General features: G+C 37.5%; 1 protein-coding gene across 2 annotated transcripts in view; it reads left to right on the top strand.

The window, feature by feature from the left end:
- Positions 1-19941, top strand: part of CFTR (CF transmembrane conductance regulator) — an 88871-nt gene that overhangs the window by 40674 nt on the left and 28256 nt on the right. For both annotated transcript variants that reach the window (XM_014892152.2, XM_088165447.1), the window contains 8 exons: positions 3989-4083; positions 6649-6735; positions 7616-8348; positions 9467-9595; positions 12464-12501; positions 13442-13695; positions 14731-14810; positions 18957-19107. In XM_014892152.2, the coding sequence (XP_014747638.2) occupies positions 3989-4083; positions 6649-6735; positions 7616-8348; positions 9467-9595; positions 12464-12501; positions 13442-13695; positions 14731-14810; positions 18957-19107 (1567 nt within the window). The remainder of the gene's footprint in view (positions 1-3988; positions 4084-6648; positions 6736-7615; positions 8349-9466; positions 9596-12463; positions 12502-13441; positions 13696-14730; positions 14811-18956; positions 19108-19941) is intronic.

Genomic DNA, 19941 nt, shown 5'->3' with positions numbered 1-19941 from the left:
GGGTGAGCCTGACACTCTGTTCAAGGTCACAAACTGTTGCAAAAACAAAGCTTATGCTTTTGGATTGTGAATACTTCATAAATGGTTCTAACAAAAGCCTTGGCTTACAGAATCATAGGAGAGAGAAGAGAGTTAGGATTTTTTAAAATTGTATTTTATTTATTTATTTATTTGAAATACTTAAATCTGTTTTTCTGGCTTAATTCCCAGGAAAATGAGAATTCAAGTACATTCAGGCTGGTTACCTAAAAGCCAAGATACAAGAAATTATTGAAAATTTTTCATATTTAAAAAATTCATAGAAGTATTCTGTAGTAGGTATGAGTCTGAAACACGAGTCTTGATTTCAAAACTTAAAAAAGTCGAAATATGATGATGATGAAAAAGGGGGTACTTCAGTAGCAACGAGTAGGGGGATTTTCTGGGAAGTGTGAAAATAACCATCAAGAATGTTAATGGCAATGAAGAAAAGGAAGGGGATAGAGATGACTGTAGAGGTGACTATAGTAAAAACAGAAGGTAAATAGAGAACTAAAATAAATGAAGATGAAATGCAGAGAGTCAAGACTGCTGCCCTGTTCCATCAGTTTCATTACTGTTTTTTCTTTTATGAAGGAAGACAGAAGAGAAACAATCAAACCCCACCTAATTAAGGGCAAATTTAAAGAAGAAAAAGAAGTCACAGAAATAAAACACTTAGGTTCTATCACTAGAACCACTTGAGTAGTTTGAGTAACCTTGGACATATTAAGCAACTCTTGGTTCTCAGAGACTGTTCTCTGTCATGTTTTTTAATCTTCATCATTGCTAATGATTTATCAAATGATTCTGATAACAATTAATCTACAGAAAAGGCTTGGAGTGTGAAGTCCATTCTGAGGTTTCCTTTTTTAATAACAAGATCATATTTTGTGTTCACCCTGAAGCTATCCTGGCTGTATTCTTCCTTACCAAGCTCAAAGGTGTTATGAGGGCCATCCCTTGGCTGCTGAGGTAGATGAATATGGCATTTTCACGGCAAAAAATGCAAATAGCTATTAAAGAGGGTATCTTCTCCTTGAGTGTGCAATGCAGGACTTTTTAACTCCTGATATTAGAAGCATCCACAAAAGTAATTAATGTCTGTGGGAACCGTAGGGCTTTTCATGTATTAATTGTTACCAACCGGTTTCTCAATTTAAGCATTTAGAAATAAATATGTTAAGGAAAATCCAGTGGCTATTTCATATCTCATTAATACGCTGAGTCTTGTTCCGTTCAGCATCATTACATTAGGCTTGTCCCTGGCTTGATTTCACTTCCTGCATAAAATGACAGCAAGGATGTATTTGGACCAGCCCTATGTCCTTTTGTACAATAGGTCACGCGTGTTCCAACAAATAGCATTGTGTGTCTATTGGACTTCATTACTTTGTTTACGCCTTTGAAAGAAATTACTAAACATTTTTTAATTATTGTAATTACAGCCTGAAAAGTTCTTTGTCTGTTTCATGCCATATATTATCTTGAGGTGAAGGGTAGAGGAGAGCAGAAGGGGAACTCATTAAAAGTCTGATTGAAATTCCATGTTGACACACCTGCAAAGAAATATATCTGATGAAATCCCTCAACCTTTAAAGCAATGGGAACCCTGGAATGAACTTCAGTAGAGCTGGGATTTTGCCCTATTTGCAGGAGAAGTCATGCTGGGCCCAGTTCTTCACCTGCGTTTTTTGGGAAGGAGTGGAATCAGGAAAGAGCAAAGGCATCAACACCATTAGAGGCTGCAGTACTGATGGAAATGGGAAAGAGCTTAAATCAGCTTAGAGCAGCTGATCTGCATCATGCAAACCCCTATGTTAATGCTGAAGTTACAGATGAATAACATGACTCCTGCATACATAGTGAGACCACAAGTGATCTGACCAGGGTGTCTCAAAGACATGCCATAATACATTTTATGCCAGAGTTTCACATGTTCTCTCTAAATACTTTATGGCTTATAGGAAGGTGATTTTGTTGCATTCAGAAAATTTTTCTTTAAAATTGTTGCTGGCACTGTTTTTCACATTCCTCTTTCTGCAAATACTTGAGCTGTTATGTTAATGCCAAGCATTTGCTTGTGTGACTCCATTTATGAGAGGGAAAAAACTAGTTAATGTGAGAATAATTTAAAAATCACCTGTAATAAGTTTTACATACATAAGAGCATCTTGATTTTAAGGTCAGAATCCTCTAAGTCAGGAAGTAAATGCTATTATCAAATTAAAGGGTTGTGAGAATCTCCCATTTCCTGACAGACCAGGCAGTCAATTTCTAACTCTTGAGTGGCTGGACCCTTGTCTGTCACTGTTCCAAGTCTGAATAGCATTGTTCACTCTGTTCCTGAGGTCAGGGCAATTTGCAGGGGAGGAAGAAGGAAACATTTTTTGGAATGATTATTTATTTATTTACTTACTTACTTATTCTGCAAAACCTCAGAGGCCTGGAATGCCAATAGGCTGCCCAACAGAGAATGATGAACCCTAAAAATCACAGCAGGAGCCATCAAAATTGGATTGTATATGACTTCGTATGAAGTACGAACTTAAAAAGGGCTGCTCAGTTTAATCCCAGGTAGTATTGCCCTGAAAGTGCTTCATGTGTCTTCCAGTCTGGAAGCCATAGGATTTCTGTGGGTGTTGCAGAGAGCTGAGTTCCTGCCTGCCTCTTGGCTGCCTGCAGGACGAGACCCCAGAACAGGATACCCCTTTCAGGGCACAGCCTAAAGATCGCTCTCAGCAGCTCAGGTTCTGAGGGACAATGCATACCACCTTATTTTCCCCCAGAAGCTGCGCTGAAAGGAAAATGTGTGCAGTGCACGAGAACATTGGAGCTGATTTTGTGTGGTACAGGATGCCTCAGTCGGCTCCCTTGGCTGCAGGGGAGCCCTGCCCTGGGAGCAGGAAGGTGTGCACAGGCAGTATGGTGCTGCTGAGCAGTGAGCACAGGCACTGGGAGCTCCTGGCACAGGCAGGGATCCCCACTCGCTGCATGGCAAACTGCCCTGAAATTCTATCCCCTGGAAGCCCAGGTGCCATGAGGCACAGGAAGCTCATCCAGCCTGTGTTTCTGGGAAAAGTCTGCTGAAACTACATCCACCACAGTGATAGTAGTCTCACTATATTGGTTTACAGATGTAGGTCAGGTAAGGCTTGAAGGCAGAGTTAGTATTTTTTGTTAGAGCAACTCTAGAAGCAGCAAATCTAGACAACCTTCAGGAACACCAGCCATTCTCTTTGTCTCCAGTGAATTTTTGTGGTTTACATGGATCATCAATTTCAGTGCTAAATACTCCTCTCAAGAAAATTTCTGGCTACCCCTGCCAGTGGGACACAAGAGTGTCCTTTTCTCCTTTCTGTGTCTCATATGAGAGTGAAATGGTATTTTCTGCTTTTAACCCTGGCTAAAGCTTCGTTTTTAACATAGTCATGAGTTCTAAATAACTTATAACCCAAGCAGTGGAACTTGGTTCCCAAACTTTTTGCAAACCATGAGCATTCCTGGCTAGGAATGATTGTCAAGCCTTTTTTCACGAACCTACCTGAAGTATATATTTCTCTTCGTTTTGAAGAGCTCAGAAATAGAGTTTGCTTCTTGCTTTCCCTAACTTCAGCAGCAAGTGCATTTATCATTACTTGACACAACAGTTGAACAGTTAATATCTTGGACTGACATTGTACGAAGGTGCATTCCTTGCTTTTATGGAGATTAACTATCCAGACAAATATTTGTTCTTAAGATCTTGCAGGTCGTGATTACTTTCTGCAGTAGAATATGTTTTCTCTTATCACCATTTCTGGTTACATAAACAAATGAAATAAACAAATAAATCTCTGTGGGACTTTTTTTTTTTACAACTGCTGTCCAACCTGTCTGTAGACAACTGTACACTATGCTTCCATCAAGTCTGTAGCTTGAGTTTCTTGGATATTGAAAATACTGATTCTTTAAAAAAAATTGTTAACAGGATATTTCCAAGTTCCCAGACAAAGACTATACACTGCTGGGTGAAGGTGGAATCAGTCTGAGTGGAGGTCAACGGGCACGAATCTCACTGGCAAGGTGAGTATTTTGCTCTTCTACAATACGTGTACTATTTCACTTATATGGAATGTATTATGACTAAGCATTTAAATAGACGTGGACTATGTCCTGTTAAATAAATATCCTCCTGCTATATCAGGAACTTGATTTTACTATCAGAAATCTGAGTTCTGCTATACAATTTGGTTTATGATATAACTGCATGTTAATTTACCGAATTTTAAAACTTAGATGTCAGAAAAATGCTATGACTTAGCATAAGATGAATTTTTCCCTCCCTGATGCAAGATGTCTTTGGAAATTTAGCTGTAGCTCTTCATGTACTGAAGAAACCCATAGAAAGATACAAATAAATATTCCAGGATCTTTCCCTGCTATGACATTTCTTCGAAATGGTTTATATGCTGATCAATGACATATTGCCTGTCTGCAGGTAAATGGAGAAAAAAACACAAAAACCAGCCATGTTTCAAAACATTTTATGCTAACACTTCAGGCTTCTCTTTGTCATATGAAAAAGTAGAAAGCAGTGCCTATGTATGTATGAATAACTGCCTTGTCTCTTTGACCTTCCAATGTTAGTAAGTAATTCTGAAGGTCTGCAGAACAATAGCATAGGTGTTTGTTTTATAAATTAGCTATGTGTTTCAGCAGAATCACTTAGCTATTGTCAGAAATTCAGCAATGACAGCTCTGATGTGTAAATGGCCCCATTTATTTCTGTGCCAAGTGCAAATTGTGCTGATTCCCATGCCCAGAAACACTGCATAGAAGTAAAATCACATTATAGTGATCAATCCCATGAAAGATGTGCATGTCTGTGTCAGGCTAAAATATGGGATCATTAAAATAGAGAATCTTGCTGTGTGGGTTTATGAGGCTGAAAAGGCATATGGATGGTTCTGGTTTAGGCAGAAAGAGGAAGGGAAGATCAGGCAAAGCTTTCAAAGCATGTGACCCCAAAACTATGAAGCCCACTTAGATTTTCATTTATAATGCAACGTTTACATGGACTATTTCCTAGATGCTATGGATAATCATGTATGTCACTTTTCAGATAGTCATAGCTCGTTTCCTGGAGAAACAGAACTTATGTGTTTATTGTCAGCTGTAGAATAGCAATTTTTAAAACAATTACACGTCATAAAGACAGTGACTGTCTTAGGTTTTGTTCGGGCTCCAGTCCCAGCTCAGTGTTCTACAAGATGTGCGGATATTGAGGTGTGGGTTGCACATGAAGCTCTGAAAAGTTAGGGGTGTAAATTTTGGGTTACAGCCCTGGATTGTACCTAGGCAATAAACTGGTGATAAACTGGACATTATATTCTTTAAATCATTCATAATTCTATATATTATGGCTACATAAAGTTATGTGGTATAGTCTGTGCAAGGTCAAGTGAAATGAGAATCTGTCATGGAAGGGACATCAGCCAGCTGCCATGGAAGCAGGTGGAGATTGTGTGAGTCTGTCTTTCTTACAGAGCAGCAGCAACCAGGAGAAAGAAAGGACCAAGGGAAAAACACAGTGCATGTCCTGGACTTGAGGCAGCTTGCTGGCCTGGTACCCTAAAGCCAGTAGAAACACACAAATTGTAGCAATAAACCCCTGCAAACTTCTTCCTGATAAAAGCACTCAGAACAGTGTGCATTTTTGTTGTTGTGCAGCCACTACATCATAATGTATGGTCAGTGAAATCCATTTTGTTAGAGGATTTTTCAATAAAGTTGCTAGTTTTAATAACATAATGAGCTAATATTAACATAATGAGCTAATATTGAGGGCTTTTTCTCTTCGTGGTTAAATATTTTCACACTGATCAATATTTTCATCATGATTAACATACTTCAAAAAATACAGAAATGCAGTTTTCTGGATTTCTTTACTAATTATACTCTGAATGATATTGCATAATGATTTTCACTCTCACAGAGGAAGGCAGGGGATCTTTTTGAATTTCTATTCAAATTTAAAAAAACCAAAAAACTCTCTTAACCAGAGCTTTAGGTCTCAATGAGCCATGTCCAGGTACATACAGCTTAAGGTCCTTTTTGATGTCTTCGACTCGAAATATTGTACAGTCCAGTTGCAGATAATGTTTGCAAGACCATGCCTCATTAATACACCTGTTTTTGCTCACCATTTTTTAAAGTACCTTTGAAATTAAGTGCTGAGACCTAAGTCTTTTCACATGTTTATTTACATATATGCAATATTCCCTCAGGCACCAGTAGATATTACAGTAGACATTAAATTCCCATTGAAATGGTCTTTGATGGGGACTGTCAGATTCAGACCATAAAGAAATCTCTTTTACACAGGGTAACCTTTGTAAAACACAGCTTCGTTTCATTGCACTGAAATTAATGGAAAACTGAGTTAGTTTGTAGTGTGGCCTGCAGCAAGAAAAGGCTTTATTGAAAGATAGATAGCTTATGAGATAATTTCATGTTAAACTCCAAGTCCATACTGATGGTGTAAAAAGTATATAAATTAAAAGATCTGAGGCATTCTTCTTAAATTATACTCATTTAAATTTATAAGAGATGCAAAAGTTAATGTTATTTCCATTTTTTTCTGTTCAGGGCAGTGTACAAAGATGCTGATTTGTATCTTCTGGATTCTCCTTTTGGACATTTAGACATTTTTACAGAAAAAGAGATATTTGAAAGGTATTGTATGTTTTGATGGATTGTACTTAAGAATCTCACCAAGCAGCACAAAGTAAAATGAAGGGTTTTTAATAACAGTACAAAACCACTAAAGTGATCAAAATTATATTGTTGGGATGTTCATTTTTAGAGTTTCTAAATAGTATTATGTTGTAGAATTATGTATATATTTTGAGTATTTTGTGTTAGTGGTGGGACAATGCACTGTGTGGGGAACAAGCCTGGGCCAGGTGTGAGCATTACTGCTCCCTCTTCCATCTCAACATATTGAGCCTGCTGTAAGCTCGTACTCTTCATGTGTGTGGCTTTATATCTGACACGTCTTTTAGCAGAAAGGCTTTCACTTTAAAACAATAACCTGCTTTGTAAGTATAATTTTTTACAAAAAACTATATTTAGCCCTGTTTTTCCAAGCATTGAACTTTGAACCACCTGAAACTGCCTGCTGAAGTTTGGCAGCAGGTTGGCCCAAGTCAGAGACTTTTTGCTTGTCCTTTTGATGAAAACAGCAAGGACACGCACTGCCATCCGTGAGCTTTTCAGCCACTGTAATTTTGAAGTTTTGAAATTGGAGTAATGCTCTTAAGTCTCAGATCAGCAGATCTGAGTAACCCTAAGACGAAAACAAATACTTCATGATGAACTGTGCTTTTCAGATGGACCTGAAAATGATTAAATTTTTCCCCTTTTTTGATTCCTGTGTTAAAGTACTCACCCTTTACAAATCTCAGCTGAACCACCTCCTTTGTAGTTTGAGGGAGCACCCAAGTCTGCTCATACTGGGAGCAAGGCAGGTAAAAAATTGAAAGTGAAAGGGATAAAATCATCATTTAATTGTGAGAACAAAATGTCTAAATGTTCACACTTCCATCTTTTACAGCTGTGTGTGCAAGCTGATGGCGAATAAAACTAGGATCTTAGTTACTTCAAAATTGGAACACTTAAAGATTGCAGACAAAATATTAATCTTACATGAAGGGAGCTGCTATTTCTATGGAACATTTTCTGAACTTCAGGGTCAACGGCCAGACTTCAGCTCAGAGCTGATGGGATTTGATTCTTTTGATCAGTTCAGTGCAGAGAGAAGAAATTCAATCCTTACTGAGACTCTCCGACGATTTTCCATTGAAGGAGAAGGCGCGGGATCACGCAATGAAATAAAGAAGCAATCTTTTAAACAAAAATCCGAATTTAATGACAAAAGGAAGAACTCCATAATTATGAACCCCCTTAACGCAAACAGGAAGTTCTCAGTGGTGCAGAGGAACGGGATGCAGGTCAATGGGATGGACGATGGCCTCAGTGACTCTCCCGAGAGGAGGCTGTCGCTGGTACCTGACTTAGATCAGGGGGACGTGTCTCTGCTGAGGACTGCCATGCTCAAGGCTGACCCTCTGCTGCAAGGGCGGAGGAGGCAGTCAGTGCTGAACCTGATGACGAGCACCCCCGCGAACCACGGACCAAACTTCTCCAAAAAGGGAAGCACAGCATTCCGGAAAATGTCTATGGTGCCTCAGCCAAACCTGTCTTCCGACATAGACATCTACACGCGGCGCGTGTCTCGAGACAGTGTCTTGGACATCACTGATGAAATCAATGAAGAGGATTTGAAGGTGTGTGTTGATCTGAATTCACCTTGGGTTTGGTTATGGTGATAGTTTAGTGTAATATACTCCTCATCTGTTTTTCTGCTTGACTATTTCCTTCCTAATGCGGCATTTCTCTGTGGAATATGTTTTTTGAGTATCTTTGATATTTTTTAAATTCAAGTATCATCTTGAAATCATTGAAATTCTGTGAAATTTTGACTTTTTTTTTGTTCATTTTTCAGTGCTACTTGTAGGGAATTTCAAGACAGAATTTACATCTCCTGCACTTTACCTTTCAGATTACTTATGACAAAATAAAATTTGAAACCATAACTTGGAAAAATACTGCTTTAAACCATTTATGTAAAATTCACCTTTGAAACATTAAGACTCATGGAAAAAAGGAAATACTAGCACAGTATTTTCTGTGAAGTACTAGCACAGGTTTTAAAACTAGAATTTTATCAGATTTGATAAATTTGTCTGCCTGCTTAATTCATGTGTCCTGATGCAGATAATGAATGGAGGAATAAGCTTGATTTTACCCTGTTTTTATGGATGTGCAGAAAAAAACAGAAGGTTGAGCTTTATACGAAAAACTGGACCAAAATTTCTTTTTTTCAAATAGTTTCAATTGGTCATGATGGACTACTTTTATTTTCAAAACTGACAGCTGATTTTTCTCAGGATAGGAAAATTTTCTGAGGGAGTTTCCTAGGTGGAAACAGATGTCCAAGGAAAATTTTAATTCATTATTTGCTGAAGCCCTGGACTTTTTTCATTTGAGCTCAACAGAAAAAAAAGCTCTAAGTGCTTACAAATTTACTCTAAAATCACAATAATAATTCTCCATTGAAAGAAAACAGCTATTAAATAATAGTTTTTGATTCTGCTAGTGCTGGACAAATCTCAGCTTCTCTCATTGTCTGAAAATTTTAAATAATCTCTAGATTGTATTTTTATAACTAAGATGACTCAACCAGTCAGTACTTTCCTCTCTAGCCATTTTCAGCCAATTTAATGCTTCAGCTCAATTATTTGCAGTGAGTTAACAGAAAGAATGATGGCATTCTTGTGTCAGAAATTCTCATACAGAGATATTATTAGCATTCTTACTATCATTTTACTGGTTTTTTTGGCAGGAATGCTTCAGTGATGATGCTGAAAGCATAGGTACTGTTACTACATGGAATACCTATTTCAGATACATTACTATCCACAAAAACTTGATTTTTGTTCTGATTTTGTGTGTGACTGTCTTCTTAATTGAGGTAAGAAAATCTGTGCTTGGTGTCATGTTGCAACAAATGATGTTTGTTCAAACCATTCCTTGTAAAAATGGATAAAGCATCAAGACATAAACTCTTGTATGCATCACTTACTGACAACTACTGCTAAATTAAATTGCAGTGACTTTTCTACTGCTTGAATGAGCACTTCTTACCCAAAGTTAGTGGTTAGTGCACAGCAGCAGAAGACCCATCTTCTTAAATTATCCAGGTTATTTTCTGCTCTGTGGTACCATAAAGAAGAATTACTGCCCTATGCAAGTCTCTTGTTCACAGGTGAATAATCTTCCATTTTTCATTACATATTATCTTTGTAGAAGTTTAGGGAGTTAACAACAATAATTGCCATAATTTCTTTTTTTATGAGCACATACATAAATTCTGGAAAATTGCTTTGAAAAATGAACTTTGCTCCTAGAGAAAGAAAAGTGGTGAGTAAGGCAGAGTGCTGTATGCCTGTGATGGCAGTTAAAGACAGAAGGAGTGCTCCTGCAGCATGCAGAGAAGATTTTTTCCAAGGACAGCATAGAACACTGGAACAAACACTGAAGAACATCTGTTTGTGGACATTTGACTGTTTTTCATATACCAGAAATTTGCCTGCGTTTTGTCTTGTCTCTGAATTTAGGAAAGACTTTCAGCATATAGAACCTCTTTATGTTCTCTTCTATAGTAAATATCCTAAATCAAGTATTTTTCAAAGGGAAGGAACATGTTCCATAGTGGGAAATCAATGAGAATTTATTCATATGTCAACTTATAAAATATGGTGCTGACTTCTCTCGGTATTTCTCAACATGAACTGAATGAGGAGAAGAATCCATTAGGAATATAGGACTAGTTTCTGGCTGATTGTCAGTAAAGGGTTTTAGCAATTCTGTGGTGAGATTCAAACTTCTTATATCATCATAACTGGAGAAAAATGTGACTGATGGTATTCTGAGTTTACACTAATGTTATGTTGCGGGTAATTGAAGTTAGTTCTCTTGGACCAGGAACAAATCCTGGAGCTTAGATCTAGTTTAACACCCTAAATTTTTAAACCAACTCCAAAAGCAAGACAGTCTTTAGATGCATAGCTCTTCTTATCATGTAAGTTTTATTTTCATGGTAGTGGAAAATGGCTATGTAAACAACAGCAAAGCTGAATGTGAGTTTTAGAGGCAAAGGAAATTTTAATTTTGAGGTATATCAAATTTATTCCTGTATATTCAGCATATACTTCTAATGCTGATTACACATTTTTGCTCTTATTTTAGACTAAACCTTTTTTTAAAAGTTCAGAAGCGTCATCTCCTAATTGAAAAAAAAAATCTTACAACAAAGAATGTTTCCATACAATTTAAACTTTCCAGTTTGACTATTGTTGAAGTAAAAGTCTATTGGTAAATGAATGGACTGGAAGATATCCAGCTGCAGCCCAGTCTTGAGCACACCTCTATGTGTGAGCTGAAATGTCATGCCAAGTGTTCATGTGTCCTGTGCTAACAGTTTGTACCCTTCCAACCCGAGACAATGAAGAGAGGCTAGTGATAAACATTCAAGGAAATGGAAAGTGGTGTTTTTACACCCTTCAGATCTGGGTGGGGCTACTGTGGAAATTGTAGAGATGCTATTTTAGATTTTGAATGGATTTCTCTGTATTGCAGGTTCCAAGGTGAGTCCACACAGGTCACCATAAATAGGACATCAACTGTACATATTTCCTAGGTTTGCGAGGTGCATGTTGTGTAGCTCTCTTCAGCAGCTCAAAACTGTGTCTCATGGATGTAATACCCAGAGACTAGGGCTGCTGAACTGCAAGAAGAGCAGTTTTGGAAGGAAACACAGTGAAAGGCTTTGTGAAACTATTCTGTGACAATATTACCTACCATCATCTTCACGGCTGAAAAAACTCCTCTGTTGTGAGGAGCCAAGATGAGAACACAATTCTGTTGGGAGATGTAAAAAGATTATTGTGAAAGAAGCCTGAGTCTTACAAATACTTGAATTCATGACCATCATGGTCAATCTTGAGTAATTTAATGTAAGACCTGCAAAAGTTGGTGGCTCCCAAAGAGAAGACTTCAGTTGTGTTGGGGTATTACCAAAGTAGATTTCTGTACCAGTGACATAAAAATATATGGGAAGAAAATGTAAAAACTGTTTCAACTCTTAGAAAAATTATCATAGTCAGGAACAGAACAAACTAAAATGTGATAGACTAGATGAAGATCTCCAGTATCTTGCTGGGCAGACAATATATTACCGACTAAATTCTTGTTGAATACTGAACCATCTCACAATAGAAAGGGTTTAATTCTACATTTTAAAAATATGACAATATACTATGTGGAAAACTATGTAAAACTAAGGAGCAAAGCAATATCAGTCAAATGAATGTACCAAATGTAGATATCAGCTAGCAAGAACATAAATGAAAAAATAATAAAGGCTTTACATTCATATTTTAATAGATGCTTTTGAAGATATTAAGAGACTTACTCTTCTAGGGTCATAAAAAATATTAATCTTTAAAACTTAAATTCTGTTAAGGCATGCAGTTGTCAGTAGGAAGGCATTAGCAAGCCTTCGTTAATAATGTGGTAGAAAACAATACAAGAATATTTAGGGACTTGAGAGCCTGATTGTAATACAAGTCTAAATGTAGCTTTCCTGGTGGGATGCACTAAATTGTTTCCGTGGAGAAAGAAGCAGGTATTACAAGTTTTTTGCTTCAACTAAGTTTGACTTCCACCCATTTGTTATACTCCCTCTGAAAACAGGTATAAAGTCAATGAAGAAAGATAAGAGAGAAAAATTGCATAAAGTGATAAGACAAAATCTGACTCTTGTTTTCTTTGGTCACAGGTAGCTGCTTCTCTTGGTGGGGTATGGTTTCTTCAAAAGTAAGTAGTGATGATAATTTACTGAAGAACTGGGTATGCCTTATATTATTTTTTCTGTAAATAATGAATAAATTCTGCCAGAATTCTATGTGGATAGTCACTATCTTATAGTCAACAAAGTGGTTCCTAGATGGTTGATCCAAATATATTGTGTAGGTGGTATGTGGTACTTCTGTAAGTGCTAACAGTTGAATGGTTTATGCCTTGTTATTGAATACACAACAGTGTACACAAGGTTTTCCTTGTCAGCTCATTCTAGGGAGGCATGGACCTGATTATCTTCAATACACCATGATTCAGAGCTGCTGGGTAAGGTTTGATTAGGAACATTTTAAGGGAGTAGTTTCTGTAAGACCTCATTTGTAAAATTTCCTCTGCTCATCTGTGAAGAATTCCCAGAAGTTACAGGGTCAGCAGTTGAAGGTTAAAACGTACTGAGCAGTGGAAAAGCCAGTGGCTTTTCCTGGGTTAATGCTTTTAATCCGTTTTTTTCCTGCAGAAATGAGTCTGTGTGTTTGAGTACAGAAGCATATGGTGATGTAGGTCTGACTGGAGGTGGAGTAATTTCTGTTGATTTCCGTCAAGTCACTAAGGGCTTTGATTTTTATAGTATATCTAAAGAATTTTACTTCCGTAGTAACTCAGTTTTTTTCAAGACTTAAACTAATTCTTCTGTTTAAGAGAAGTGGGTGTATTTTTCTGGATTAGGTTAGGTTTGTCAGTGAGTAAATAGGCAGTAGATTTGCAAGAGACTACCAGAGCAATTAATGATTTATATTTCATACATACATGACAATATTTTAAAAATGACTGGAAATATCTATAACTAACAGTTTTAAAACAAATGGACGCTGGAGTACTGTTTGTTTTTATAAGTAAATGAAAGAGGAAAAACACACAATTTCCAGTAATGTATTTATTTTAAATTTCCATTACACAGGACAGCTTTGAAGGCAAATTCAACACAGTCAGAAAACAGCACCTCTGACAAACCTCCTGTGATTGTCACTGACACTAGCAGCTACTACATCATTTACATCTATGTGGGTGTGGCAGATACCCTGCTTGCCATGGGAGTCTTCAGAGGTTTGCCCCTTGTGCATACACTTATAACAGTGTCTAAAACTCTTCATCAAAAGATGGTGCATGCAGTTCTTCATGCACCTATGTCAGCCTTCAACTCTCTGAAAGCAGGTAACTGAGATGGGAGGTGATTGACTCATCTATGCATTTAATTTCAATTAAATGGTTTTCATTCTGTTAAAGGACAGTCTTGCCTTCCATTTACGTTTTCAGTCAAGTGGAATGTTAGGAGTTTGCCACATAAGGTAATTTGTGAATCTTTTAATGAAACTTGATTGCACTTAAGTGTGACATATTTCGGTTGTCAATTCTGATTCTGAAATATCACCCTGTAGGAAAGAAATTTGGAGAAAATAAACTGTTAACTGTTCTAGACAATAGAAGTAGAATAACTTCTAAAGAATAGACTTTGTCAAAAACTTCAATAGAAAAGATATTGTCAGCTATGTCATGAGTGACAAGGAATCAGATGTGGATGATAAATAGTGCTTTTTATGAACAGTCTACTAAAATGGCATAAAACATCAGCTAATGTGAATGGTGGTATGCACATTCAAATTTGGGAGTTGTTATAAAGCTCATTATATAACTGGTGCAACAAGTTCCATCTCCCATTGTATATGAAATTCTTGTCTCGTGTGCTTCTTGCTGATAAGTACTAGATTACAGGAGACACAGCTAAATGATACAGCAATGGGCTTCTCCTTCATTTTCCCTTATGTTCTTAACTTTGTTGTTACATGATGTTTAATACAGTAATTCTACTCAGAAATTAAGAAACAAGTTACAAACCCATGCAAATGCTGATGTGCAAATTACCTGCGTATTAGCAGGGCCTGCTGAATAAGAGGTACTGACTTATGCTTTGTGCCTCTGTTTCTGCCCCTTTTAGTGGTTTCCTTTTTTGAATTACATTTTCCTGGCTTTTTTTTCCCCAAGATCTGAAACAGAAATTGTGTAGCTGAAATCCTCCAAGGGGACAGAAACTGTAGCTCCACTTAACTGTAATGGAATTGCTTGTACTTGAAAAATCTTGTACTTAATATTTTATATTCAGAAAATATTGTATCTTTTGTTAAAGTAATAAATATGAGATTTAGGGGGTATTAAAATGTTTGACCTTTTGTTTTTCTTCTTAATCCATAGGTGGTATGCTTAACAGGTTCTCAAAGGATACGGCAGTACTGGATGACTTACTTCCACTTACAGTATTTGACTTCATTCAGGTTTGTAGAATAAAAGTTGTAACTGTTGCTGTCTTATAGATATGTGATATTTCAGCTGTACATCTTGCAAAAGAAATCATATGAAGTTTGTTCAATGTATGTATCTACGTAGCTGCTTATCCTGTAGGTCAACTTTACTGCTTCATTTTTGAGTACTTGCTTCTATGTGTACTTACCTCCACTGTTTATGCAAACCACTCTTACTACTCGGGCTCAGAAATACTTTTGCCCTGCAGACCCTTACAGGACAAGAATTCCTACTGCTGTCCAGATTCAGCTATAAGTCATAAAGGGCATTCCTTAGTTTCTTTCTGTTGTCATGGGTCAAGTTTACTGTTTTTTAAATGCTATTATTGAGTTACTTTGAAAACTTCCCCTCCTTAAACTCTTCTGTTCCCAGTTTGCTAGCATCACCCTTACTTTACTTCTCGTCTGATGAATACATTCTTATCCATTCCTTTATCTTCTATGGAATTGCCAGCTTTTCCTTAGATAGAACTGGTTCCCAGAACGTTTTAAAAATAGAGGCAAATCTTCCCTGGTGCTCCTGTTCCGCTCTACATTATTAAGGTGATATACAGGCATAACTTAATCAGCCCAAGCACTCTGTACAGATTGCCTGTCTCCATCTGTGAGTTTGCCTGCTTTACAGTCCCTACCAACATGCTGATCTGATAAAGAATTTTTTTCCCTATATCTTTGTGAGTAATTGATAACTTTGACTCATGACTTCAGAGGGTCCAGTGCAGCTTGATATGAAGAGGTTCAAGTACACTGCAGCTTTACTTCATGTCCTGCTGATGTCATGAGGGTCTGCTGAATGAATAAACATGGACATTGTGACTCTCTGAATCTACAATATTATCTTTAGTGTGAACAGGAGTCACTACTGTCTTTTCTGATATGACCATTTTGTTCCAGATATTTTGGATCTACAATGGGGATGTTATTAAGAGAAGTATGTTAATTAGTCTGTCTCTACATTTCAAACTTTCTACCAGAAACTGACTAGTTTTTCATGGTTTTAAGAATAAGGAAAATGCCAGTATTTGGCTTTTCTATTCTGATGCCTTTCAGAGGTTTAGCTATACCCTATTTTCCCATAGACTCACTTCTCTCTTCAGTCTCAACTGCAGAGGCTTCTAGACATGCATGATAAGCTGCCCTGTCCTTCCAGGTTCTTCTGTTGAAGATCACTGAATCTACCAACTGTCTTGAATAATACAACAGTCATTCTTTCACAATCAATTTCTTCTGGTCCTCCATAGATTCAGACTTCCATGGACTCTGCTAATGAACAAAGTCAAATGCCTCTGAAAGATACAGAGAAGTTATAGATAGGACTTTTTCCTTCTGATGATTGTTGAAGAGTCACAGAATGTGGAAAGGATGTGTGGACCTAGGACCTGGAATCCCTCCAATCCTCTGTTCAAAGCAGGTTCAGCTAGGGGAGGTCGCTCAAGACCAAGCTGGGTTTTGGATATCTCCAAGTTCTCTGAGTAACATGTTCCAGTGTTTGACCTTCCCCATGCTAAAAGTGCTTTTTCTTATGTTTAAAAGGAATTATGTGCATTTCAGCTTATGGCCATTGCCTCTTATCTTCCAGTGTGTGCCATTTAAAAGAATTTGGCTCAAGTACGTGTGGTCGACAAGAAATACCTACTAATATTTATATAAACAGAATATATTTTTAATTATACAAATAATGGCAAAGTGCATATACAGAAGCATTTATAATTTATATAAGTATAATAAATACCAGTAGATAGTTACACAAAGTGATGAGATTCCCCCTAAGCCTTCTCTTAAGGTTAAACCCAGTTCTATCAACCAGTCCTTGTTTCTTGGAGATCCTTCATGTGAGATGCTGCTGATGAATACTGCTTGTCCCTTAGGTTTAATATAAGGTTTAATAAGGTTTAAGTGAGTTCATAATTAACTCACTGAACATTTATGCCTGTGATGATGACTGTTTTCCCCTAAATGATAAACTCCTGTTGCTTAATCAAACTGGCTGTTGCAGTCATTGCCACCCTGAACGTTTGCTGAGTTGCTTTGTCTACTACCACCTGCATTTTCCAAACAGGGAAACAGTGGAACATGTCACCCCATCTGACCTCTGTCCCAGGGCTGAAAGCTCAGCAGCTGGGGCACTGAGCTGGGCTGCATGAACCTTCTGCTGTCATTCCTCAACTATATGCCAGTGCAGTTGGCTTGTGGTTTAGATTTTTGCTTCTGCCTTCTTAGAGAAAAGATCATCTTCTGTCTAACTTTAGGCTTACTTTGGAGTTTATGAGGTAACACAGATTTTCATATTCAACTTTTTAGTGAAAGAACTGTGGGACAAGCAGTTAGAAAATATGGCATCATGATGACCTTTACAAAATTTGAGTAAATGACAGAAACGGGAATTGTAACAGTCACTGAGTGACTGTAATCTCAAGTAATATGAGAACTGTACAGCTTGGCTCAATATCACTTGAATAGCTCATTTGCTTCTTAACAATTGGAGAGAGATACAAGTGTTACTAATTTCTGCAGTTTGAAGTAATGAGTAAACACAAATCCATTCTTACATTGCTGCAGACCAGTGCTAAACAGCCTGCGCAAGCGGAACCCACACATATCACCATTCCTTTAAGAGAAATTAGGAAAATGGTGAAAGAACTTATAGGATCATAAAATTGTTTGGGCTGGAAGGGACATTAAGATCATCTAGTTCCAACCCCCCTGCACAGGCAAGGACACTTTCCATTAGACTAAGCCTCTCTCAATCTGGCCTTGAACACTTCCAGGAGTGCGGCATCCACAGCTTCTCTGGGCAACGTGTTCCAATGCCTCACCACCTCATAGTATAGAATTTCTTCCTAATATCTAATCTAGACCTGCTCTATTTCAGTTCAAAGCCATTCCTCCTTTAGCTAGTTCAGCTGTAAGGTAATATTTTTTTCATAAAATGTGCCGCTGCTACTGCATTGCTCAGATTTCTGATGAAAAAAAAGTGGTAGGAAACTTAGAACATGCTTACCTGTTCATGAAAGACCTCTGACTTGGAATATTGGGAATTTAAATCCTTCCTTGAGTTTATGTGGATGTAGTAGCAAAAAACCTGCAGGTTTCTTCATAATGTGAAATTAGTTTTGCTTTCCATCTGTTTCTTTGCTGACTGGTCATTTGCAGTGATGTCTCAATGCAATGTTCATAATTTTGTCCAAATTGTCCATCTGCAGTTGGTTTATGCTGGTAAGTTTGCAGCTTGAAGTAGTTGTTCAGTGTTAGAAATAACACCCTGATACAAAGCAGAATCTTGCTATTCTATGTACACTGGTATACTTGATTTTCTTTAGATTTAGACATGAAACCAAAACAGGCTACCTGCTTAAGTCTCTTTTAGAGTAAAGATCAAGACCAGATTTAGCTAAATCTGTCTGGAGTTACTGAGGACGAGTTCTTAAAATGGTAGTAGTCTCTACTTGGTTAAAATAGATTAACTGAAACAATTTTGCTCCTTTGTCATCTGACATCTTTAAACACCTTTTTATTTTTCCTCAAACTGCTAATTTGTCATATCACAAGTTCTCATACAATTTATTTGCTGTCTTCTGATCAGGACAAGCAGTAGTGTTAGTTTCACATATGAGTTACAGTCCCTTGAGCAAGCAAAGTACAACTTCCCACTTTTTCTGACCTCAGCAAGACTGCTTTGCCCAGAACCTGACTGTCACTCAGCTCCTGACAGTCTTGTACACCTAGTCCAGACAAGACAGGAACAACACTGGTAGGTTTGGTAGGTGGCTGCAGATATTGCAAGTGCCATTCTTACAATTTTAAGTGGAGAGTGCCAAGCTGCTATTGTTTTTGTGTGGCTTCATATTTTAGAAGCCTGCAATATTGATTGCACTACAGAAAACACTTCTTCCATCAATTAGAAAAGATGGCAGCTCACTGCAACAGGTTATGGATCTGGTCCAAGTTATTCATTACCTTTTCATGGAGTCTTGTTCTCAGCTGCAATTCTTCTTAGGTTAGCACTTTATGTTTGTTGAAACAATACATAGTTGCTGTAGGAAGGCGATTCATCACCAATCTCTAGTCTATAAAATGACAAGTTTACTATATCAATAGTATTTTTCTTTCATTCTACAGTTAATACTGATTGTGATTGGCGCTATAACAGTAGTCTCAATATTAGAACCCTACATCTTCCTGGCATCAGTGCCTGTGATAGCAGCCTTTATTCTGTTAAGGGCATACTTCCTCCACACTTCCCAGCAGCTGAAACAACTGGAATCTGAAGGTAGGAGCAGCAAAATTGGTAGACTTTTAAATCCACCAAAAATCAATTGAGAAGTGATTCACCCTTTCTCCTCTTTTTGCCTCTTCTCCTGCAAGATTACATTGTCTTTGGGAGCAGAGCACATATCTCCTTAAAGCCAGGGCTATTACTGATCCTGCCAATACTGAATGCTCTGCTGCCAAAGAGCAATTTAAAAGGCCTTTTAAAAGATGGACTTTATCACCACTGCAGCTGAAAACAAATAAAGTCCTGACAGTTTTCTTGAGAGTAAATTAACTTGAAAAATTGTGGTCAGACTTGGTATGTACCCTTTGAGTTTGCTTCTTTGTAAGAAAAGTTTTCAATCGATATATCTTGATCACAAAGAGCTCGTATTTCTGAATAAGTGATTTGATTAAATTTCCTTCCTCTCCTCCCACTATGAGACTAAAATATTCCAAATAAAATTGAAAATCTCATTCAGAATTTGCAGACCATGCACTGTTGCCCAGCTTTGCAGCAAACTGGCAGATCCTAAGCAAATCAGTCCTGGATCTTAAACAGTGGTGATCCTCTTCCCTTTTACATAAGTGTAATTATGGAGTTCCTCAGACCTAAATTTAAATTTCTATGATGTTCAGAGGGATCCAGCACTGGCTCACCACTTTTTATGTAATGCAAGATCTGCTTAAAATTACCATGTCAGTGCAGTTGAATCTGGAGCATTAAAGTACTCTGCTTATGCTAAGAAAGCTTCATATAATGGAGTTATCAAAATTGCAGGAATTCATTTTGGCTGGGGAGGAGCAGCCTTTCTTTTGTGTTTTCCTACAGAAGGCCAGGAGCTTCCCCAAG

The sequence above is a fragment of the Sturnus vulgaris genome, chromosome 5, assembly GCF_052056855.1.
Source record: "Sturnus vulgaris isolate bStuVul1 chromosome 5, bStuVul1.hap1, whole genome shotgun sequence".
Taxonomy (NCBI): Eukaryota; Metazoa; Chordata; class Aves; order Passeriformes; family Sturnidae; genus Sturnus; species Sturnus vulgaris.
Note: the sequence above shows the minus strand (reverse complement) of the source record. Positions and strands in the feature narration are given on the sequence as shown.